General features: G+C 53.3%; 3 protein-coding genes across 5 annotated transcripts in view; 1 reads left to right on the forward strand and 2 right to left on the reverse strand.

The window, feature by feature from the left end:
• Positions 1 to 1427: 1427 nt before the first annotated feature.
• Positions 1428 to 8393, reverse strand: SRM (spermidine synthase). Its single transcript, XM_088136822.1, has 8 exons — positions 8044 to 8393; positions 7249 to 7369; positions 6559 to 6651; positions 4615 to 4768; positions 4267 to 4350; positions 3633 to 3778; positions 3141 to 3263; positions 1428 to 2739 (listed from the first exon to the last, which is right to left on the reverse strand). The coding sequence occupies exons 1-8, from the start codon at positions 8223 to 8225 to the stop codon at positions 2722 to 2724; spliced, it is 921 nt and encodes a 306-aa protein (XP_087992948.1). The 5' UTR covers positions 8226 to 8393; the 3' UTR covers positions 1428 to 2721.
• A 772-nt stretch (positions 8394 to 9165) lies between these two features.
• Positions 9166 to 21285, reverse strand: EXOSC10 (exosome component 10). The gene is made up of 25 exons (XM_007420112.4): positions 21073 to 21285; positions 20336 to 20472; positions 19806 to 19929; positions 19330 to 19434; positions 18730 to 18898; positions 18435 to 18546; positions 17799 to 17874; positions 17606 to 17716; positions 17078 to 17221; positions 16398 to 16588; positions 15795 to 15951; positions 15152 to 15300; positions 14753 to 14803; positions 14153 to 14264; positions 13891 to 13941; positions 13282 to 13360; positions 12807 to 12928; positions 12532 to 12627; positions 11940 to 12014; positions 11658 to 11742; positions 11149 to 11237; positions 10723 to 10885; positions 10339 to 10400; positions 9719 to 9795; positions 9166 to 9477 (listed from the first exon to the last, which is right to left on the reverse strand). Exons 1-25 carry the CDS (start codon positions 21184 to 21186, stop codon positions 9447 to 9449), a joined length of 2682 nt encoding a protein of 893 aa, XP_007420174.2. The 5' UTR covers positions 21187 to 21285; the 3' UTR covers positions 9166 to 9446.
• A 1029-nt stretch (positions 21286 to 22314) lies between these two features.
• MTOR (mechanistic target of rapamycin kinase) overlaps positions 22315 to 23518 on the forward strand; it is a 45547-nt gene continuing 44343 nt past the window's right edge. For 2 of the 3 annotated variants that reach the window (XM_007420079.4, XM_025163051.2), the window contains exons 1-2: positions 22316 to 22511; positions 23221 to 23415. In XM_007420079.4, coding sequence (XP_007420141.1) covers positions 23296 to 23415 — 120 coding nt within the window. In that variant the 5' untranslated portion in view covers positions 22316 to 22511; positions 23221 to 23295. Of the gene's footprint in view, positions 22512 to 23220; positions 23416 to 23518 lie in introns of all 3 variants that reach the window. The other variant, XM_025163028.2, reaches the window with a different exon arrangement.

Below are 23518 nucleotides of genomic sequence, written 5' to 3' on the forward strand. Positions count from 1 at the left end.
CAGCACTGGTGGCCTTTTTCTTCCTCAGCCATTGGGAGTCACACTGATCGGATGTTCTGGATCCCTGCAGGGACCTTCCCTCTCTTTTCCCCAGCCCCCCAAATCGGAAAATCATCCCAGCAGCCAACCCAAAGCCTCACACCTACGTTTTGCCCCACAACCGTCACTCTCCCTGACCAAACCACAGGCTGTTTTTGCCCAGGGCTTAACCCGATGACTGAATCAACCCATTTTCTTGCTTCGTGCAAAAACTTAGCATGTCATGCATATGTAGCTGCTATTTTTCGCTAATCTGGTGTTGTGCGAACAACTGACTTCTTTTTGGGGGGTACAAAAGATCTGGCTTGCACCCATTCATTCTAATTCATCCCGATTGCTTTTTTAGAAGCGACCAGAGGAGGAACAGCCATTTCAATTCCAGTCTGGTCCAACAGGGGGCAGCACTGTATCTACTAGACTGCCTAGGCCAGGACCTCAACACTCAGCTGTTGCGCAATGGCACCCTCTGGTGGTAATCCAACCCTTACTGCCTTTGAAGTAACAATGGGTGAGTGCAGGCAGTCATCCTCGATCCAACTCAGAAAGTCAAACTGATTTGTATTTTCAAATCAAATATGTGCACGTGCCAGTCCCTCAAAGCTCTGAATCAGGTCTTAATCTTTCTGAAATTATTTGAAGGTACCTGGCTTGTCGAATCAAATTAGTATGGCAATTTGACTTCAAATTGCATCTTCAAATCAAACGTCTGCATAGGCTCAAGAAACAGGAGGGAAATTAGAAATGACGAAATTGGGAGTTTTTCCAGCAATATCACACTAACTACACAAGCAAAGCAAGGTAGTTTTTAAAACTTTCTCCTTTCTCTGAGACTCGGCATTTCCTCAAACCCATTTTTCAAAACTGGGCTCAATATTCCCACCCCCACTCCAAAATAATTTAATTAAAACACTGAAGGAAATCAACACACACACACACACACACACACACACACACACAGAGCAAATGCCCTTAGAGGGCTAGCAAGGAAAATGAAATAAATCCCACTCAGCTGTTTTTCTGCTTAAAAAAGAAATTAAAAGTGCCATCTTTACATTTTAAAGGCTCTAGTTTCATTGCATCATTAGGAAAAAAAAAAACTTATCCGGAGAAAAGCAAACCTGTAACGTCTTCCAAATCATTGGTCTGTGATTTCCATAAACCTTGATCCCTTGCCTTGGCCAAAAGACACCGACAATGATGGCAGTTCTCACCACGCAGAGCTCTACATGTAGTGTAAATTCCAGTGTAAACCCAAAAGGCCGAAACAAAAGGGCTGTTTTGGAACCTCCCAGTTCCATTGGCAGAAATATTAGTGGTCATACAAGCTTTTTTTCCCCCTGCCTGCTGTCCTCAATCTCCCCCCGAAGGTTAAAAAGAAGAGACAAAGAGAGTTTCAGGCGTTTTTTAAAAAGAAAACATAATCGTACACACACATACCCCCCCAGCCTACTACCTAGGCACGCTGTTTTCCCACCACAGGGCAGAATTAGTGATGTGGGGACTGGCTGAAAGTGAGGGGCCTCCCAGAGCTCACCTTTCCTCCCCAGGTGCCCTCCAGATATTATGGACCGCAGCCCCCAGAATTCCCAGCCATCGGCCCTTCATTTGGAACCAGGAGGACTGGAATCTGCCTTGGTACTTGAAGGGGAAACGGGCACAGCTGGGTCTACGGGCACCCACTTCATCATCAGGCTGGGAATTTGGGCACTTGTAGTCCAAGACATCCCAAAGAAGAGCCAGCTCAAGGAAAGGTATACTGCATTTTGCGAATCGCCTGTAAAATGCTCCAAGGTGTCTTGTTAAAAGGTGGAGAGTTCTCGTGTGTACAGAATGTTTTTGGGAGAGACAATAACTCATTTCTAGGCTGCTTCTGCCCCTCCTTAGCGAAGACACATGATTACAAAAGCAGTTTGGGAGTGACGTGGCAAAGGCCCAGACTTGCTGTCGGCTGGGAGATCTCCGATTATACCGACATTTCCAGCGGTACAAATGGAGGGAGCTTAAACACCTCCTCCCTCTTCTCTCTGATGCAGGCAGGCAAAGCAGCTTTTCCAGCTGGCAGGTGCCCAGCCCAACTAAAAAGTCATGACTGAGAGCAGAGTCCAAATCGAGGGCAGGAAGGCGGGGCATTCTGGGATAGAAGGGGGGAAGTACCCAAACCAGTGAAACAGAAGGGTCTGCTTCTCCTATGGAAGACGAACACAGGAAAATAGGAAAAAGGATGGAAAATGGGTGTTTGCTTTTGAAAACATCAAACCGTTAGGCGAAGGGGTGGGTGGGGGTCTGCCAAACTAGCCCCTCTGCTGAGTCACAGCGTGGAGCATCAGAAAAAGAGCAGCGGGAGGGGGGGGAATATATTTGTTAGCTATAAATACAGAGCCACGAGGAGGAGTCGGGGCCGTTAAAAAGGCGGCTGGGTTAATACTCAGTTCCGGAAACAGCCGCCCCAACAGCAGAGCCAGCAACCAAGGCCTGAGCGGATGGTCTGGATTCTTGCCAGGGGCCAAACACCAAGTCCTTTTCTTTAAATACATAACAGGAAGGAACGTTCAGCTGGCAGAGACGGCGCCTGGGCTGCAGAGAGGAGTGGCCGAGCCATCGCCGGAGGAAATCTGCTACGTGGTGCCACTTCAAGACCCCCGGGAAGCTCGAGGAAAGAGGCCAAGACGTCTGGTGGCATCTTTACACGGTACTCAGTGCCTGGGGAGATGGGGGGAGAAAAGCAGAAAGGTAGAGCTGTTAAAGGAAACTGATGGGGAAAATTCTGCCCAAAATGAATAAAATATACACTCGACAGATAATCGATGACTGCTTCTTCTGGGGGCAGTGGAAAGGGCACGGAGCAAAGGTCATAAATCAGGCCCACCTTACTTTTTCTAGGCTGGGAGCTTAACTCCAGAAGCAGGGGGACAAGGTTGGGGCCTGAGCTAACAGGAAAAGATGCCCAGAGAGCGGTGACGGCAGATGGCTCAAAAGGAAGGACGTGGCCGTTCCAAAGAAAGCAAAACCACACTAAAAATGGCAGGGAATGGGCGCAAGCAGGACTGTGCAGGATCATCACGCTAACAACAAAGCCCAGGAGGAAAAATCAGATTGGTTACCTTTCGTGCAAATTCTGGCAAGACAAAAGCTGCTCGGTGGATGTCTGAGTTGTAATACTTAAGGCTCATTTCTTCCACTTGTTCTTGGGAAAGTAGTTGAATTGGTTCCCTGAAGTTAGTGTTCTGCAGAAGATTACACACACACACACACACACACACACCAGCTGTGTTTATTTGTTCATGGCCCTTGGGATCCCTAGAGCAGTTTTCCCCAGCCAGAGGTGCCAGGGTGGAAAGGCCCAGACTTCCCAGCCAGCATGGGCTCAGAGCCGCAGGCCCTGCCCCTGAATGGGCAAGACCACCCTGGACATTTCGAAGGACCACCGCGAAGAAGCCAGAAGCTCTGACTCAAAGGAAGAGGAGCCATTTGGGGCTTCCCAAGCATGAACAAGGCCAGGGTGTGCATCTTCGCTTCTACCTTGCACCGGGTCTCCACAGACAATCACACCAACTCAGTGCATGCAAACTCGGGAAAAATCTCTCGGTCCTTACTCGATTTTTGCTGCAAAGCATAAAGCCGATCTGGCCACTGGGATATGTCGGGATGGTACAGTAGGCGTACTCAACCACCGGAAAGAGAGATTTGCAGAACTGGCGCATCTCCTTAATGAGGTCAAGGTGCAACCACTGGCATTCACCTGGTCAAGAGAACATTTGGGTAGCAGGGTTTGTCCCAACTTGCCTGGCACCCTGGTCTCTCTCAGGAGACATTTTCCTGTGAGTCACATCATTTTCCGTGTTGTCGTTGCTTTTTCAAAGCACTGCCCGAGTAACCTTGTGACTAAATGAACCCGTTTTCTGGGTTTGTACCATGCCTCCAGCTCTAAGCCAACCCCAAATCTTGGGCATCTACATCAGGCCCAGCCAGGAACAAACTGGCAAAGCAAGGTTAAAAGCTTAGCGTTTTTTGCAAGGGCAGCTACTCAGTTTGAAACTGACTTGGGTTAACCACGCTGAGTGAGCAGAGCCAATAGGCTCAGTCTATTTGGGGGTGCTTTAAGAAGGATCTTAAAGCAAACTCGCACAAAAACAAAAAGAGGCCAAGGAGAGGTTTAGCGCTCTCGGGGGACAGCTGGACAGCAGAGCTCTTAAAGGGGCAAGACCCGGCACTCCGGCCAGGAATCACCTTGGCAGCAGAGAATCCCATCTTCCCGCAGAGCAGTTTCCATCAGCTGGTAATAGGATTCCTTAAACAGGCTTTCGGCAGGACCTGACAAGAAAGGGGGTGTCAAAACGGCACTGCAGGGTCAACGCGTCAGACTAAAACCGGAGCACTGGCGGTCCAGATCCCCCTCGGCTTGCAGCTCGCTGGGTAATCGGAGCAGCCGCTCTTCTCTCGGCCTAACTGACCTGGCAGGGTCGTTGTGAGGATAAAATGGAGATGGGGGGAGGGAGAGGGAACGGCCTTGACAAAGAGGCAGGAAAAAGGTGGACTGGGAAGGTTCCAGGCAGGACCCGGCCTTTCCACACTCACCCATGGGGTCAGAGGAATCGGTGATGATCACATCAAAAGCCTCCTGATTCTGCTTCATGAATTCAAAGCCATCCCCAACGTGGAGGGTCAGCTTCGGGCTGGAGTAGCCCACGGCCATGCCCGGGAGGTATTTCTTAGAGGCCTGGATCACATCCTGCAACATTTTATCCATGGATTTTTCTACGTCCACTGAGCAACGGGCCATTCCAGGAGCAGCTTAGCCCAAACTGTCACTCGGGGCAACTGACTTGACGGGCACGGAACCCTTCTGCCGACCGCGGTGAAGAGCCAACCCATCCTTTTCCAAGGGAGGGCGGTGGAACAAGGAAAGTTACTTTACATCACGTCATTCCTTTCCAGGATTCCAGGCAAGACTTGTTCTAGCTTTGCCTGGAGAAGCTGATGAGTGAACGTGGGCCCTTCCGATTGTAACTACCACTAAGCTACAGCCCTTCCGTTGCTCAGGCCTAAGACCCTACTTTTGATGTAGTTCAGTTTTTCATTCCGGGTCACAGAGCTGGTCAGGAAGGCCCTTCCTGCTTTCCCAATTTACCCCGGACGGGCCCTTTCTGCTTCGGTCCCTCCTGCGCACCCTTGGGCCCAATAAAGACTGTGACTGCATGACATATAAGCTACTTTACAGCTGACAATAAGTTCGAAAATAAGCCATTAGCCTAAGAATGAATCACAATAAATATCAAATTGCAAGAGTGACTTTTATAGTAAACGCAACTCAATGGCTGGCTGAGTTTCTCCCAGGAAGCGCCTTCTTTTTCTGTCTCACAGTGTCTGTAGTCTGGGATCTGTGAGGTTGTTCGAGGACTTGGAGGGAGAAAATCCCATTCAGCCAGCACATTCCTGCCCTGGAGTTTGATTTTCACTGGTGGCATCTTTGGTGAAGAACATCCTGTTCCAGGCTAAACACCTCACCCTCCAGTTGGGACAAGAATTGTTTCCTGCCTTCTGGGCACAACATCTTTTATTTTCTCCTCCACCCAACTCTGGAAGATTCTGCCAGTTGGAATTCTTTTACCCTGATGAAAGCCAACCAGGACAATGTACCATTCAAGAGGAAATCAAACGCACTCCTGCTTGGGGGACCTACAGCAACTAAACCCAAAAGTTCTGGTCCTCCTCCTTGTTCCGAGACTCAGGGCAGGGCCAGAATCAAAGCAGGGAAATTGCGAGGAGGTGGATTTCAGTGAAACATTGGAACAAACTTCTAAATAGACCTTGGGCAGCCTCAGGCGGTCAGGGAGTTTTTCTTCACTGGCCATGTAAACAAAGTCTGGATCCACTACAGCACTGCAAACCCAGCACCGAGCAAAGGGACTGGATTAGCACAGCGGTCCTCAATCAGGACACGCTCCAGGCATAGGGAGCGACTGCCGGTATTCTTCGCCAGCAGAGCTGTTGCTGAGGATGTCGGGAGTTGACGTCCAAACATCTGGACGGCTGGTTTCAATCACCTCCAAGCAGTCCTGCGATCTAAAACTCTGCTTCGTTTTAATCTCACGAGGGTTTGAGAGTTCTGTACTATAAATTTATATATGTGCTCTCGCTGATAGTCAGTATACATAAATCGTGATGTTTGGCGAACTCAGATCGGGAGGAGTCTGGTAGCACCTCTTCAGACTAGCAAAATTTGTTAAAAGACAAGCTCATGAAAGCATCCCCCTTTGAACAGTTTCTCAGTCTGAAAAGGTGCTACCCAACTCCTCCTGATTTTGGGCTACTATAGGTTAACATGGCTCTCCTCTTACAATGTCTGTAGTTTTAAATGTTATGTAATGCTGGTCTTGGAGTGAAATAAAATAAATCTACATACATCCACCTCCCCACTGGTAAAATACATCTGTACCATTCTGAGCATTTCATGCAAAACACACCAGACCAGTTCCCAGAGTAAATCAAGTCTTGCAAATCAAGTCGTGGAAGGCATACCTCATCAATTTCACACTGTATTACAGACTCAACCGAAGGATGCTTCACCACTTCTCTTAAGACTCCTCCGTCACCACCACCGATAATTAAAATCTGCACAGAAAGGAGAAGGTGCTGCGCGCGAGCCACATCCCCAGGCCGTGTGAGCAAGCGACGTGAACCTCCATCAAAGCCTTGCCTTGATTTAGAGGCCGCCCAACTCCACAAGACTCTGGAAAGCTTACAGCGTTCAGAGCAGGAAAACAATAAAAGCGTAGATCGTACGCATTTGCGAGACGACAAATACTTAAGACGTAATTCCACACGGCTCGGCACCCGCGCTCCCTCAAGGCCTGGGGGAACGGCCAGATTTTCAACAGCTTAAAAAGCATCACCAAGACGGGAGCCACGCAGATCTCGGGGGTGGGGGGATGCTATTCCACAGGACGGGCACCGCAACAGAGATTTCTCCCCACGAGGACGAGAATCATCGGGCAACGTTCAAAGACTTTGTTCTGCCCCAACGGGGCAGCTGCGACCAGGCAGAGGGCATGGAAATGCTGCTCCTTAGCACAGCACCCGCTTTGCCGACAGGAGGTGCCAGGCTCTAAGCTTGGCCTGACACCCGGAGAGCCCTCGCCAGCCCACGCAGCCAACCGCCGGCAAAGCGCGAGGAGGCTGTTCCGGGGAGGCCGACCTGAGCAAGCTCACCTTCTGAGGATTTGGGTGGCTGCACAGAGGGAGGTTGGCAATCATTTCCTGGTATGAAAACTCATCTCTCTCGGTGCACTGGATGACTCCGTCGAGGACCAAGACGTTCCCGTACGTTTTGCTGAAAAGGAGAGAGGGTCGAGGGCCCAGCTGAACGTTACGGATGAGGGTTAAACGCGAGGCCTCGGAAACAATATCCGTTTAGGCATCGGCCACCTTTCATGTCCCAGGATGAAGAAACTAACGCTATCGCTCAGCCGAGCATCAGGTCACCACGTCTGTTCGCTCAGCACCCTCAGCACCCTCTCCCGCCGCCCCCCTTCCACGCGATGCCCAAGCCCCTCGTTAGCCTCCCTCCGTTTTCTCTCAGCGGGCCTCTGCTGGCGCTTAGCCCCAGCGCTGCCCTTTGCTCGGGCGCTCGGGCGACGTCGCCTGTCAGTCGCCGGAGTTCGCGCCACGCATCGCGGCCCGGCTCCCGGCTCTGCAGGAAGGGCCGCCTCTGCCTCGACGCGTTCGCTCCTGGGCCCGATGCGCGGCTTCGGGGCTGCTGCACCCGAGTGGCCCCCCCCGGCCGGAAAGGCAGATGGCCGGGGAAGCCACGGACTGAGAGCCCAGGCCACGCTTCGCACAGACCGGGCCTCGGCGCACCGGCCGCGGCTCGCCCCCCGGCTCTGCTCGAGCGGTCTCCCGCCCGCCTTTCCTGCGCTTTGGACGTGGGCAGAGGGCAACCTGCCCCCGCCCGCGGGCACCCTCTCCCAACGCGCTGGCAGGAGGCCCGGCCCGGCCCGGCCTCACCTGCGGAAGACGAGGATCTCCTGGAAGGGCGAGCGCTGGTGATGCAGCACCTCCTCCACCTGCAGGGAGAGCGCCTGCCCGGGCCAGAGGCTGCAGGTCTCGCGGAACCAGCCCTCCGGGGAGACGGCTCCGCCAGCCGCAGCGGCCTCCCCCGCCGCCGCCGCCGCCGCCGCCGCCTCCATGGCCGCCCAGCCGGCCCGGACGCGCCCCCCGGCTCCCGACGCGGACGCGGACGCGGGCGCGGGCCAGGCGGCCGGCCTGCCTGCCTCTGCCCCGGCCCCGGCCCCGGCCTCTGCCACTGCGGCGGCCACCTGCCACCTGTGCGCGCGGCAAGCGAACCGCGGCTTCCGAAGGGGCGTGGCCGCAGCCTGCCCCGGGGCTGGCGAATGGGGAGCCGCGCCCGTCCGGGAAGCCGGCCCCTCATTGGCCAGCGCGCGGGGGGAGGCGACAGCAGGCCAAGTGAAGCCAGCAGGGTAGGCTGCGCGCTCCAGGGCTGGCCACGTGGGGCGCGGGGCGTTGCTGCGCGGGGCGCCGCCGGGGCAGCTGCGGAGGGCGCGGCCCGATTGGCCGGGGAAGGGGGACGGAAGCGAGGGGCCGTCCCTCCACGTGGCTCGCTGGCGGCGGGGCTCACGCCAGAGGAAGCTCGTTGGACCCCGGGGCCGTGGTCGGGAGGCGGCAGCGGGATACTGGGAATTAAAGCGCTTGGATTACGGCACCCATCAGCCCCAGCCAGGAGCGCTGGGGCGCATCAGCTGGCAACGTCCCCAGCTTTGTTAACCCTGCAGGTTCACCGTTTCTCTATACGTCCCGTTCGCTTGCCTTCTTCTGGGATGTTTGCTGGCTTCCCAGTCTACAGCCGTGGGATCTCCTGGTGGTGTCCCATTCCTAACTAGCCAGGCTGCCCCATTGGCTTTTGGAGGTCAGCCACGGCCAAGGCTACCTCTTTTAGTGGGAGGAGAACCTTCCAAGTGGCCGTTGCAGAGCGCTTTTACCAATATTCAAGAGAGAGGTGCCCTCTGCACCTGCTCAGAAACTCTGCAAGAAGCTTAAAAAGGGAAGGGGAGGGATTGGAAAGAAAACTTCTTGCACTCCAATGGCTTTATATGTTTAATTTCCCTTTCCCCTCGTTGTTAAGTGTGCTGACTTGGATGTTAATTTAAATAAAGCTAATTCAAGCGGATAATAAAACCGTAATACATAAACAAATAAACCAGAGGGGAAAAGCAAAGCAAATGAACCACCACCACTCAGTTTAAACTCTCCTTCCTTCCTTCCTTCCTTTTCAGGGGAAAGAGAAGCACTTTAATCATTTCTTTAAAAAAACATCGAAAACAGGTATCCATACAAAAAGTGGCAGCAGTTGCTTGATTTGCAGTGTCTTCCAAGAGCTTCCTTGAACTGGGTTATCTTTTTGGCCAGTTGTGCCGGAAGCCCCTGCATGAGGATCACAGAAAGGTAAGACGGTTGCTCAGTTGACAAGGTTTAAAGTCGGAGCGATTTAAACATCAGGAATGGCCCAACTACTTACTTCAGTTTCAGTTTTGCTACAGGATGGCAAGTGGTCACCAAACAGTGGGGTGAAATATTGTGGACTAGAACATGTCTAAGCCTTATTGGCAAGGTACTCCCGATCCTCCAGCTCTTTAAAAAAAAAAAACTTATTAACTCAACCTACCTGTTGGATTTCCCAGCTGTGTAAGACATGCTTTTTGCTCCTGCTGGCTGCTGTGTTTTGCTGGCTCCTGAAAATTTCTGGAGGTTTTTTTTTGGGGGGGTGGGGGGAGAAAGAACAGAAAAAAAATTGTCTGGTTGAAGCTCTTGAGAATTCTCTCTTTCCCTCCGTAACAATAATGATTAGAAGCCATCTCCAGCTTACAATACGTTGTCTGGCCAAGCATCGGTCGCTCTCACCTCCCCCCGCAACACCCCGCTTGGCTTCCCCAGATCTGAAACAGCCACATCAGAACCCAGCAGCCTGCTTTTTGTGATCTGCACGGTGCGACGTAGGGGAGAAGGGCTGAGCGTCTGCTTGTGCCGATTCTCTCCCCAGAAGCAGCGAATGACAGTCGAGGAAGGGAATCAAGGACGCACGGACCAGATTGCAGGTAAAATGAAACCACCGCCGATTGGCCTCCTACACGTTGTTGGGCATCTGCTTCAACGACCCCAGCGTACGTGGCCAAGAGACCCAGGGAGATGGGCTTGAGCACCACCTGGAGAGCCACAGCCCCTCCCCTCCTGGCTTCAGGCCACAGCCACGCCCTGGACATCACCGGGGAGCACGGCAGCTCTTACCTTGCTGCTGTGGGGCTGGCTGGCGGGATTAAACTGCGGTGGCGGCTTAGATTTGCTGCTCCCTGTAAAGAAGGGAAAAGCCAAAAGCTACTTAGGGAGGAACGTCGGCGGAGAGCTGCCAAGTCAAACAAGTAGCAGAAGAGAAGGCAAACATCAAGGCTGCTTGGGGATCAGAGACCAAGTCGTTGCATGCCTCTCTCAGTTCTGCTGTATTGGCAGAAGATCACACCGCCTTCCCTAGAAGACAATCGCAGCGTGTTTCCCAGGCTGGGCACCCACATTTGCGGCTGCAGCGCCACTGAACAGCCTGGCACCGGTTTCCTCCCCGGCACACCCTCAGCAGCGGGGTGGCAGCCGAAGAACCGAAGGAAGAGGGACGTTTACCGGCAAACACTCGGAGATTGGATTTGCTGTAGTCGAAGGGAGTGAAGGGGTCGGCGGCAGTGTCTTCTACTGGCTGGGGCGACGGCTTGGGCTTTTTCCTCTTGGGCGCCTCCGTCGCAGGATTGCGGTCTGCTGCCTCCCGCTTGGGGGTGGCGTGCTCTTGCTGGAAAGGCAGCCGAGGAAGGAGAAAAGGTGTTTGTATTGTTTCGAAGGACGCGGGACAAACTCTCAGTCTTGTTCCTATCACTAAGGCAGAAACTAGAACACGATTGCAGTATGTGAGACCCACGCTGCTGGCTGAGCAGGGAGGGGATCGTGCCAACTGTAATCCAGCGTAAATGAACGATGTTTGGGAGTGTTACTAAAAAGGATCGACGGGCTTCAGAGTCCTTGCGTGCTCTAGAGCTACCCAGCGTTGACACTTACTGCGGCTAACTGGCGAACAGACACCTCCTCCGTGTCTTCGATTCTGGGCTCCTTCTCCGCATCCTTTGGGGCTGCTTGGGGAGAGGCGGCTGTGGGGGGAAGGAAGGAAGGAAGAAAAGGATGGCGAGATTCAGGTCTCGGCCAAGCAGGTCTGGCTTCCTCTCCAGTTTGAGGGGAGACAGAACTTCCTTCTTGTGCCGCTAAGAACACAGCTCTGCTGGATCGCCACTCAGGACCATTCAGCCTGGCTTTGGTGGGGACAGATTGCTAATGCAAAGCTCCCCCCAATTCTCCCCACCCCAAGGAAGGCGACCGCCGACCCGCTGGGTCTCACTGCAGCATTTACTCTTCCGGAGTAAAATGAGCATTGATGCCCACGTGTACATTCTAGGGACTTTCCTCCTCCCAGCTCGTGGGTGATTCTGCCTCAAAAGAAGGACCGAAGATGCTTTCGGCTCCCTTTCCCACGAACTGCCCACAGGAAGAAGGCAAAACCCGCCCAGCCTCACCTGCCTGAAGTTTTCGCTTTCCAGATTCTTTCTTTGCTCCTGCCTGAAGCTGGGCCTGGCTCAGGAGCTTCCACCGATTACTGATCTGGAAGACACAAGCGCAGAGCAGGCAATGCAGCCTTTGTGAAGCCTCTTCCGGCGGCGAGTTCAGCCCTGGCCTGCTTTTAGTGCAAGGGAGGGACAATCACGAGGGCCAGGTCCCTGGAGTCTCTAGTTAAAACAAACTGGTCACTGGGGTAGGAAGAGCCTTCTTCTGAAATCTTGTTACGAAAACGTTCTTACCTCGTAGATTTTTGAGGATGGGTCAGACTTTGCAGCCTGAGAGATGTGAACCAGGTTGAGCTCTGCTGGCAAATACTGAGGGGAATAAAAAGGAGAACAGGGAGAGCTAAATCAGCTTAGTTAAGGCAAGAGGGTGCGGACACGCCTAAGGGCTGGGCTATCTGTTAACGTATCTGTCTGCATCTTCTTTAGATGCCAAAAGGTAACTGCAAGCACTGGACACAGAAATCCAGAGTGAATCAGCTACGCTGGTCGTAAGTTGAGACAGTTTCCTCCTCCTCCATCGAAGGGGGTGTTGCGCCCGGCTGTACATCAGGCTAATATGCCAGGTCCAGAGAGGGGATGCCTTAGGAACCAGAATTTGGCTTGTAGGGAGTCACTTGGTCCTCCTTAGATCGGGGCCTACTGGAAGGAGACCATGGCATCTTCTCTTGCCACAGCTTTAGCCAGACCGAGAGGCTGAAAAAATCAGCAGCTCTCCACACACGACTGCTGACCGACCTTGATTCCAACCGGCAAGAGGCCTGAGGACTACGTCCCTAAGTGAAACCAAGTCCCAAGGTGGCCGTTCAGCGAGGAAGGTGATGTTTACCATTCGAAATGGGTTCTCAAAGGACTCCATGATATGCCGGGCTTTCTGCTGGGCCACTGTTAAGCTCTTGCCTTCTCCTTCGTCCTCTTCGGGCTCCTTGGGAAGGCAGGGGAAGTAGAATTAGCGCTCAACTGGAAGCCCCAAGCCTTCCAATAAAAGGCTCCCAATTCGTTTAATTCTGTGGGATGGGTGACTCCATCCAGCCCATCCTCTCTCCCGCCTCCTCACAGCATCCAAGCCCCCAGGGCACGTCCTTCTCAGCCACCCTGACTCACGTTAAAAATACTGATGCTAGCTCTCAGCTGGAGGCACAGTGAACTCGGGGACCTGCCCATCTGGTCTGACTCTGCTTCCAGGTCTGAAAAGAGGCTCGCGTGCTCCAAAGGCAGTCCGGGGGCTTCAGGAAAGGGAGGACAAGGAGAAAAGAAGAGAAGAAATCAAGCTATTTTTAAAAAATCCATCTCTTATTCTCCCAGAGGACAGTGTCCATGATTCCCCACCCCACCTCTCTTATCCACACACTTTTGATCAACAGGTTAGAGCTTTGATGGTCATGACCCAGTTGGAGCCCCTGCAAACTAATTTTGGGGGAGGGAGGGAGAGAAAGGCGACAGAAGAACAACAAAAGGGCAGGCCCACCCCATTATTTTGGTTTCTAGCCTGCCTGCAGGAGACGCTGCGTGCATCCATGGCCACGATCTGACCCCCTTCACAGGCTACAGATGCCTCTGCCCCCCTTCCAGAATTTACCGAGATCCAAACAGTTTAGCTTCTCGTCCTGGGGACCATGGGAGCCGTCATGGGGCCCAAACAAATGGTTCTCCGGCTTCTGACAAAACCAAAAGACACCGAATAAGCTCTCAAAGGAAACACAGGAACGATGAATAAAAAGCCACAGTAGCTGGGGATTCTGGGAGTTGTAGTTATTCCAACTCAGCTGGAGGGCACCAGGTCAGAGAAGGCAATTCTAACAAGGCCAGGGTTTAAAAACAAAAAACAAGCTTCTGGGGACCGTTTTAATTTTTTAGGCCTGGACTAAAACTCTTCAGGGCAGAGACAGGACCCCAATTAAAACGACGTAAGCTTCCGGCTCTCTGCAATCAACCAGATCTAAACTCAAATGGGATCCAACCCAACACGTCCCCTAAATTCTTGGCCATTTGTGAGGAACCCCGAATCAGGTTATGGAATAAAGGCAACTCGAGGGAAAGACGACAATAAAATAACTCGGGGATCTTGCTGAACGAGGGCTCGAAAAAGGCTGGGCAACCTAGCGAGTCATTCGAAACGTCCTGCAGGCGCATGAAGTTCACGTCAAAAATAAATGGGAAGGGAAAATGGATATCGGAGGTTGCTTACCTCCAAATTCTGAAGAGGCTCTTTCCTTTTCATGCCCACCGCGCATTCTGACTAAGAGGAGACAAAAAATAAATAACGAGGAAATTGAACTGGAAAAGGGGCGACATTTCAACTGCTCGGAGAAACTGCACAGGAAAAGAGTCGTGCAGCTGGATTTTAAACCCAGGGCTCCAAAGCGTTTATCCTTCTTTCTTTTGGCCAGTCTCCCTGCTCGGTTACTTTAACGGAAGAGGCCACCGGTCCCCCTGGAGCCTCCCCTTACCTTCAACAGTGGCATCTCTCGGGCCTGGTGGATAAGGAGGTGCATTTCATTGAGCTGCTGGCGAACAAGAGGCGGAACTGGGTTACAGCAGGCAACGATTCCCTGGGGCTCTCTAGAGGTGCGGAAAAGGAAGAAGGGCGGGTTGGGGCGAAGGAACCGTTGGGCAGGAAGAAGGGAGGAAAGTCCGTTTGCACTAGAAACGGTGCCTGGCTTCTCCCTCCCCAAGAAATCACACCTAGCTTTGGGTCTCCGCTGGTCCTGGAAGCGAGGAGCAGGGTGGAGCAGATTGGGGGAACAAGACAAAATCTTGAAAAAGTGACCCAAGGCTTTAAGGGGAGACTCAGCGTCCTTGAGGGGATCTGCCAAGCCACCCTCTCCCCATTACAGTTATACACAACCCTCTTTTAAAAAACGGAGAGCTGATTTAAAAGAGAAGAGCTCCGATTTCAGCCTTCCCCGTCTGTTTACTTCAAGAAGTCTCATCTCCCCGCTCACCCCCAATACTCATGGCTTCAGCATTTCTGGAAACGCCTGCATCGTGAGCCCCCCAACACTCCCCCATCTCATTCAAGATACCTGCTTGTAGAACCAGATACTTACTTCGGCAGCTCTTCGGCTATTTTTAACAACATGTGATTGGGAAGGACGTATCTGCGGAGCAAGTCAAAACAACGAAGGAGAGTTAGTCGCCTGTCTTAGAAGCCTGTTTGGGGCAGGTCTTGCTCAGACTCCACGTTCGTTCAACTGCAGCTTGAAGAGACCTCTTTTAAGTTGGTCCTGATAAAATATTTGCCCTGCCGTGGAAGCCAGGGGTCCCGCATTCCCGTGGATCTAGCTGGCTCCAGAATCTTTCTCATGCTGACTAGGGGATTGTGGGAGGTGAAGTCCACCCTTCTTAAAGTTGCCGAGGTTGCAAAACGTGGCTCTACTGTAACTAGCAAAGCAAAATTGCTGATTTGGTAAAACCCAACCGATGTGCCCAGCGGCCGTTCTCCTCACCCTGTGCTCTCATCCTCTTGGCGCGCCATCCGGTCCCTCCAGGCAAAGAGCAGCCGAAAAGCTGTTAGTTGCTGCGTGTTAAGGTGCTTTTTCTGCTTCCGATAAAGCTCGAGGTACGAGTCGTCTGTGAAGATGGGCTTGATATATTTCTAGTCAGGAAGAGATCAACGCATTTAGTCTGGGAAACATCCACGGTTGTCCATTGTAGAGAGAGGGCTGCTGAATCAACTGCTGCCTTTTCCAGGGGAAAAAAAAATAGGGAAGGCCTTCTATATACGCACCCCAATATTTAGTTTAAACCCCTGTTTCTAAACGGCATATTTTCTCCCTTAATGTGTGCGCACGACTATATTTGCCTGTCAAAATTCTACATTAAAAAAAACAGTTCTGTGACTTGCCCAAGTTAAGTCACCAATTTAAGAGGCAGTTTCTTCCTCTCTGCCCCTCTTGCAGAATTTATCCTGTTTATCCCAGGAAGGTGAAACTAGTGCCCCGTGTTAATGCTAATTTCAACCATCCTCCTTGCTTCCGACGTTGTAACGGGCAAGACCCAAAAGATGCTCCTCTAAGGCAACAGCTTCCCTTCTCTGCTCGAGGCGTTCCCTCCTGCCTTGGATGGCTCTTCTGCTTTCTCTGCCCTCACCTTTAAGCAGATCTCTCTGCTTCGCTGCCAAACCACTTGCAGCTGAGTAGGCTGCTCGTTGGCCTTTTCCCAGAGAGCTGCTCTCACTCTGTCGTAGATGTAGAGCAAGTAGTGGGTGTCCTCGCGGGCGTAAAAGACCATTTCCTCCGGCAGCGGTCTGGAAAACAGGGCCAGAGAAAAGCAGGGTTACCCCAAGGGTCGTTCACGGATTCTGAAATATTTCTACCCTTGCTTGTCCCTAAAATACTCAACAGATGTGGTAAAGAACCTTCTCTCAAAACTGGGGTGTGGAAATCAGGAAAGAACTGCCTTCAAACATCTTGGACTATAGCTGTCCAAAGCTTCGGCCAGCGAAGCCAAGGGTCCGAGGGAAATATAGACCCAAATGGGTGCAGTCAAGATTTATACTTCCTTTTACCAGATGAATTTAGATTGGAGCATCTTTGTTTTCTCCTTCCTTGATGTTTTGGGAGGGCAGATTGATATTATAACACGCTTTAAGGAAGCAGGCGAGGTGGCAGAATGAATTAAGACGTCCAGAAGCCACAAGAGGGGACTTGCATCTGAAAGGCTCTTCCCACCACCGCTGGGACAGATTATTACCGGATCCTCCAGTCCGCCAGCTGATACTGTTTCTTGGCATCCACGCTGCAGTACAGCTTGAGCAGGTGATCCAGAGAGTGCCGCCCGAGGCTGAGCTGCCGAGCCGCCTGGTGGGTGTCGAAGACGTTCACCAGGTAGAGGCCAAAGTCCCTCTGAAGCCATTCCACATCCGAGTCGGCACCGTGGAGGACCTGCAGAGCCCCCCCGTCGACAGAACATCGTCTGGAAATGCCATCGGTTGCCTTCCCGTGTGGCCACCGCCCACGCCGCCTCCCCGCAAGATTCTGGAAAAAGGTGTCCCCCTCAGCCCAGCTGCACCATAAGATGTGGGGAGTGATGGGGCCTGACTGGTTCCCGAGCCTCGAGTTTCCCATCCTACAAGATTCAGAAAGTGTCCTTCAACCTACTTCAATTTGTCCTCTCTGCCTCTGGAGAGGAACCGGAGGCCCTCCAGATGTGGAGGACATTCAACATCCAGATGTTTAAGGGATGCTGGTGTTGTGGTTCATCTACTTCTGGAGGGTCATAAGGTCCCCATCCTTGCATCCCTGACCTTTAGCCATCTTCCCTTTGGAAAGGCTCAGAGGCAGCCCTGAAGGGCTCGATTAACCCGGGATGGGTGGGGAACTAGTCCGTATCCAGTTTGCCTCGTTCTCATCCCTAACCGCCTGCTCTTTCACCTTGACGGCTGCAGGGTTGGTGAACGTTTCGTTCAAGATGTACAAGTCGCTGCGGAGCTCTAAGGTGTCAATGATGAAGTCTTCCGTTCGGGTAGAAATCTGCATCAGGCAAGTCAGCCCCAGGAAACTCCGATAGGAATGGTGCTACAGGAGAGGCGGGGAGAAACCGAGAGCGCTTTTCAAAGCAGGTAACAAGAAGCACGTGGCCACGTGCTATTTGTTTGTTACAGACACGCATATCCTACTTTTTAGAATAATACCTCCCAAAGGTATTAATACCTCCCAAAGATCTCCCAAAGCAGGGATCTTTCCCCCAAAGGAAAAAAACAAATTAATGACAGGTGGAGCATTTTGAAGAATAAGTCTCCCAGATTTCTCTTCCTCAATTTTAAGTCCTCCCAGTATTTCTCAATTTCCAGTACCTCAGATTCAAGTTCTGGAAGTCCAACCCACGCTTTTGGCCTGTGCCTCTCCCCCCGCTTTTTTTGCAAGCCTAAAAAAAAACCAGCTGCACCAAACAAGCCTCACCTCCAAATCCAAAGCAAACTCTTTACAGCCCACCAGTTTCTCGTTCAGTTCCACCAACCCCTCCAAGGTGGAAACGAAGTGACAGGGAGTCTCTGCGAGCGGCCTGAACATCTGGCAGGAGAAAGAAAAATGCAACTGCAGCTGCAGAGCCCAGAAAGAGCTGGATGAAGGTGGAGGATTGCCCAACGCTCACCTGGATCTGAGGCTTTTCGAGAAATTCTGCTGGCACCGAAAAACGTTCCAGTTCATACCGATAAGGGTGGGCAAACCTAGAGGAACCAGAAAGAACAGTGCAGTCAGGAACAAAGGTGGTGATTTCTAGCTGATGGAGAAACCAGGGAACGGTAGATCCCTGGCTGATCTACCATTGATCAGAGCAGGAGCAACAGGAATAAATGGAAGACAACTGATGTGGCAGGCTGATTCTCAAGCTTCCTGTCAGATAAATTTTGGAGGCTCATTTGACAAGAAATGTGTTCTATCCCTGCCTTCCCCAACTGGATGTCTTGGGACTGCAATTTATTATTTGAGGTACATAGCCGCCCAGAGTCACTTACATGAGATGGGTGGCTATATAAATCAGATAAATTCCCAGAATTCCAAAGGCAACGCTGCTCTGGAATTCACTGCAGGTTTTGCAGGAGACGGGGATGCGGGGGAAAGACAGAAAAAACACAGATTTACTCCAGGCGGTCTGTTGACATGGGTTTTAACTGTTTTAATTGTTTTTGGAGTCTGTAAGCTGCCCAAAGTCTTAACGAGTCTAATAAATTAAATGAACGGCAGTCACCACAAATCTAATCAATGTAATTAAATTTCCCGTCCTCACATGTCCTGCTCAGTCTGCTGGGCTCTCTGCTGGTGGAGGAAGTCAGCTAGGGCGGCGGGGACATCCAAATCTTCCGGACGCTCCTTCCGCTCTTGCCGGCTTTTCAGGAGTGCTGGGAAGTGGGAAGCAAACCGGTAAGACCCAACGGTGCCCACCCAGCCCCCCTGACGCTCTCGGTGCGGCCAACTGTCCAAAGCCTTTTGCTGTTGGAAGGAAGAGGGGAGGGGGAGGCAGGATGATGCCGGTCGGCAGTCCTCCCCCCTCTCAAACCCCGCAACCCCCCCTTCCCTCGCACCTTGGGGCAAGGGCTTCAGAGCATTGGGCTTGATGAAGAGCTTGGGCACAAATGGGGTGTTGGAATTGTCCACCTTCTCACGGAACCTGAGCTGAGGACGGACAATGTTCTTCGCGTGGAGAAGGCGGAACGTCTCCGGGTTCGTCCTCGTGCTGGCTTCTCGGTTTTGCTGGAGAAAGGGACATTAGAGGCCAAGATGAGACTTTCACCCAGTTGGATGCCTTTGCAAAACTCCCAGCTGGTAACCATTTATTCAATCAATCAATCCATCAATTTTATTTCAGTCATAGACCAGCATATAGTAACAATTTATTCCCCCTCCCTCAGATTTGAAAATATGTCTTTTGAATCACAGAGCCATTTGACAGACCATGCATTTATCTTATCCTGTTTTTTTTTGTTTTTTTTTTAAGAAAAACTGCCTAGTGAAATCATCATCCTGGATCCCTACAGAAGTGATGAACTCAAACTTCCATCTTCCCCAAACTACCTGGAGGTGAGCTATAATCTAGACAGGCTACCGAGAGAGAAGCAGTTTAGGGAAAGTTGACCTAGAAGTAAACCATGCACTTTAATACGCCAAGCAAAAGTGACTTTCACCTTGCGATTCCAGCTAGAGACGATTGTCTTGGGAGGCTGTAAGCCCGTGGGAAGGACCGGCTGTTGGTTCTTGTTCACTCCGGCAGCTTCGTCCAATAACATGCCCTGAAATGTCAGAGGAGGACGTTCTGGGCACGTCACAAGGAAATTAATTGCTAGGACGAGTGGGAAAAGGAGAAAGGCTACCAAGAGGGCCCCTGTTTGGATGAAGCGGGTCCCAAATTCAAGACCTTCCTGAAGGCCACGTCTCGGGAGGGCAGCCAGGTTGGGAAAGGCTGGCGTTAGTTCTCCCCTGCAATAAGGTTCCAAATCCGGGGTTTTTAATACCAGTTATTTTTTGTCAGGGGATGACTCAAGTGAAACTCGAGTGGATTAATCTGATGCAGCCAATGGTAAGTGGGTGGGTCACAAGAACGAAAGGGGGGCCACAGAGTGATCCCCAGCAAGCCTTCACGGAAGGGCGCCGGTACGCTCACCACTCGTTCTAAGATGACATCGTTGGCATCAACCAGCAGATCAAATTTGTCCTCCAGCTCCGTGGCCTTGTTGTGGTCTTGGAGGTGGCTCCGGCACCCGTGGTACTGCATCACCTTGCTCATGCTGAGGAGGCAGAGAGAGAGAATTTAGAGGGCCGAGTGCTCCTGGGCCTAAAAGCTAACTTGAAGCCAAGGAGCGAGAAATAGTCGTGGGAACTACGCTGTCAGTGGGAATGGCCTAGGGATTGGGGCCAGGCTTCCACAAACGTGGCGGGCTGTTATATCCTGGCCTATTTTCCTGTATCCTAAGCCGGGAAGCCTGTTATCTGGAAAGGATGCTCTGTGCAGGAAGACAAACGCTTCCAGAGCCCAGCAGGGCACCCTCCCCGTGCAGGGTGACTTGCCCTCCTTTGCAGGTCTTACGGCTTCGCTCAATTCGGGCAGCCGGCCGGACTGCAGGCAGAGCTCCCTTCTCGCGCCCGCTGGGCACCTGGCCCGTTTGGCCCCGGGAGCCGCCTGCAGAGACTCACCACTGCAGCAGCCTTCCTCCTTGCGTGTCGCAGTACGCCTGGAAGCCCGAGAAGCTGCGGTAGAAGTCGTACTCATCCCCGGGCTGAGGGAGGCCGGCGGACGCCTTGGTGGCCGAGACCACCGTGCCGAGAGCGTGCTGGACAGGAATGCAAGAGTCAGGGGCCGGACGTTTTTTTCCGGTCTGTCCTTTCGTTATCGTAACTGGCGACTTTTTATTCTGGGCACGGACACACACACGCACACACACGCCCCCTCCCACCAAAGTAAAGCAAGTGCTTTCAGGACCCCAATTCTTCACCTGAACAACCTCAGAGGGCGCAGCAGGCTTGGGCCAAGTCGGCACTCGGATGGGGGACCACCAGGAAATCTACGAGACCAGTGCAGGGGTCTCAAGAGGTTACGCAGAGCTGGGATTCTCCCAGGAAATTCCCTCCCTCCCTCCCTCCCTCTCCAAATGTCCAACAAGCGGCTAGGGCCGAAAGGCTTGCAAACGTTCCCGTTGTCAAATGTCCCCGTTTTGCCGCAGAGGCTGCTCAAGGCCTGTTGCGTCGGCCAGTTTTAAACAGAGTTTTCCTTTTCAGCCTGCGCGCGCTCTTAACACAATTCCTTTAATCTGCGCTTTGAACGTTCCACCTGTCTTTCGTATCGGCGGATGGACGGAACGGGGCAGCCCCGAGACTACAGTTCCCGACAAGCCCAGCTACCCAGAGGCGCATGCGCACTCCCCCCCGACTACCTTCACGAAGGAATCGGCGTCTCTGAACCCCGGGAGCAGCGTCTCCGCGCCGCTGCTCCCCGTCCCCGGCGCCTCGGCCGCGCCGCCGGAGCTCCGGCCGCTCTCCGCCGCCATGGCCCGCCCGGGTCGAGCGCCCCCGCGCTGGCCTCACAGCCCCGCCAAGCAGGCAGCCGCCATGCTGGGCAGCGTACGTCGATCGCAGCGAGCGCGAAATCTCGCCCCTGCTCCCTCTCGCGAGACTTCATCCCAGCGAGAGCGGCCCTAAATCCAGAACGTGCAGAGCGCAGGAGAGCCAGTTTGGCACCGCCTTCTTCAGCGGGTCGTGGAATAAACCCGGGGTGGCGGCTCTTGTGACCTGCAGAGGCAATTAATTTCCGGGTTGGGAAGCTGAAAAAGCGCCCCTTTGGTAGAAGAGGGCACTGAAGTCAGTGGGGGAGCTTAGAGTTTGAACAAAGCACCCATTGAGCAGCAACAGGTTCCCCCAATGCGGGGCCTGGAAGGAATGGGGGAGCGCAACTCTTCTGTGCAATGCAACTCTGCCCATTTCTCAGATCTAAAGTGTGTCTAAATCCCTGTAAGTTGATCCAGGGATCTGTGATGGGCACTCTTTTTGCCCCACCGACAAATTGCATTTTTTCCTCTCTTAACAGTGTTGTTAGAAACAAAGATAAAGAGGACGCCAACGTTTGACGCGGATTCCGCTTTCCTCTTTCCATAATGAAGCTGCCATTGAGCGAAGTCTGACCTTTCATCCCCAGGTAGCGTTCTCGGGATGAATCACAGCCCAACGAGAAGGGAGGATTTACTAGGGATATAAGTTGCTTAAATGCAGCTGAACAAATCTATGTGTACGGGGATATATTTTATTTGCGCGTCAATCTAGGAATTACGGTAAAGAGGGCGTGCTCCGTGAAGCAAAAGGGAGCCGCTCTATGGTCAACCATCGAGATGCTTGACAGAGAGGCTCTTAAGGCGTCAGGCGCCTCGCGCACGCACATTCCTAGTCCTGGCTGGCACTCGGGTGGAAACATTGGCGGCGTGACCTCACTCGACCGTCCACGTTTTCACTCCCACTCCTGTTGGCCCGCTTCCATATCAATCTTCCACTCCTCTCTCCTGATTGGACCAGTCTTTCCGCCCCTGCGGTCACACCGTAGAAACTTCAGGGGGAGGAGAAACGGAGAAAGAGAGGTTTTTGGGGGGGAGGGGAACGGGAATGACCTCCTGTCATTTATCTCTCCCGTCTTCCTATTGGCTGGGCCCTCGTCCGTCTCTGGGAGCTGGGAAGGTGATTGGTCGGATTCACCGGTGTGGGGCGGCGATCAGAAAGGGCGGATTAAAAAAGTGGAGGCAAGAAAAGGGCCGGAGGAGTCGAGCGGGCCCTGAAGGGGGAAGATGGAGCCGTGAGGCGGAGGAGCCGGCCCGCGACAGGCCTGGGCGTGAGTGTCGGGGATGCCCCTCAGCGCCCTCCCGCCCCTTCCCCAGAATCCCCCGCCTCGCCGCCCCTTCCGCTGCCCCCGCCGAGCCTGGGTCAAAGGCCGCAGGTTTAGGGGGTTCGGAAGGCCGCCCCCCGCAGCCCGTGTGGTGGGCGCCGGCGCCTCCGCTTCGCTTCGCTTCTCCCCTCAGGCCATTGGCCCCGCCCACTCCCAGGCCCCGCCCTTGGGCTCTCGGGCCCCCGAGTTGCCTGCCTCTGCCCCCTCCGGCCGCCCACCCATCAGGCTCCTCCCCTCAGGGCGAGTGTCCCCCTCAGGCCGGGCCTCCCCCTTTGGCCCCCCTCCAGTCCCCCGAGATTTCCCACTGGACGAGGCGGGGGTCACTTCTGGCCAGCGGGCCGCTGAAGTTTCTGGACCTTCCCGAGCTGAGGGGGTGGATTTGCAGGGGGCGTCAAGGAACCCTGGGGACTTGTGGCTCCCCAGATGTTGGAGACCTGCCCTTCCGGCAGCTGGCCAATATTGCCACATGCCGAGAGTGGCCACATCTGGAGGTTGCGGGTTCCCACTGGAGTCTATGCCCCCGAGGGCCTTGCTCCAGGCTCACAGCACCACGGCTTCAAACAGGGAGTTTCCCCCAGTGCTGTGGAAAATACGGAGGTAACGTGGCCCTTGGGGGCAGGCTCTTTACTGAACGTTTGTTTCTCTTCCTTTCCAGGTGGCTTCCGAGTAAGATTTGGCTGCGCCTGCTCCTCCTCCGCCTGCAGAAAGTCCAGGAGGACTCAGTGCCACCATGTCTGGAACGGTTATTATCCTCCAGCAGTTTGCTGGCGGCCTCAAGAGCCGTAACGAAGAAACCCGGGCAAAAGCTGCCAAAGATTTGCAGCATTACGTTACCATGGAGCTCCGAGAGGTGAGTCGGGAAGACCCTTCGTGCTGCAGCCCTGTGTGGCGACTATGCGGGAGGACGGGGGCATGATCTGCTCCTGGACCTTGAAGCTCATTCTCTGCTCTGA

This window comes from Python bivittatus, unplaced genomic scaffold, assembly GCF_059951505.1.
Source record: "Python bivittatus isolate LINGU-HERP-01145 unplaced genomic scaffold, Pbiv_v1 ctg000090_np1212, whole genome shotgun sequence".
Classification (NCBI taxonomy): domain Eukaryota; kingdom Metazoa; phylum Chordata; class Lepidosauria; order Squamata; family Pythonidae; genus Python; species Python bivittatus.

What these genes read in the sequence shown, in the direction of transcription:
- SRM (XM_088136822.1), bottom strand. Translation starts at nt 8,225, where the DNA reads ATGGAGGCGGCGGCGGCGGCGGCGGCGGCGGGGGAGGCCGCTGCGGCT. An exon ending in GAGATCCTCGTCTTCCGCAG is followed by an intron (nt 7,370 to 8,043) that starts GTGAGGCCGGGC and finishes TCTCCTTTTCAG; the next exon opens with CAAAACGTACGGGAACGTCT. An exon ending in CGATTCCTCTGACCCCATGG is followed by an intron (nt 4,351 to 4,614) that starts GTGAGTGTGGAA and finishes CTTTCTTGTCAG; the next exon opens with GTCCTGCCGAAAGCCTGTTT.
- EXOSC10 (XM_007420112.4), bottom strand. Translation starts at nt 21,186, where the DNA reads ATGGCGGCGGAGAGCGGCCGGAGCTCCGGCGGCGCGGCCGAGGCGCCG. An exon ending in TCTCTAGCTGGAATCGCAAG is followed by an intron (nt 18,899 to 19,329) that starts GTGAAAGTCACT and finishes CCCTTTCTCCAG; the next exon opens with CAAAACCGAGAAGCCAGCAC. An exon ending in TCGAAAAGCCTCAGATCCAG is followed by an intron (nt 17,717 to 17,798) that starts GTGAGCGTTGGG and finishes TTCTCCTGCCAG; the next exon opens with ATGTTCAGGCCGCTCGCAGA.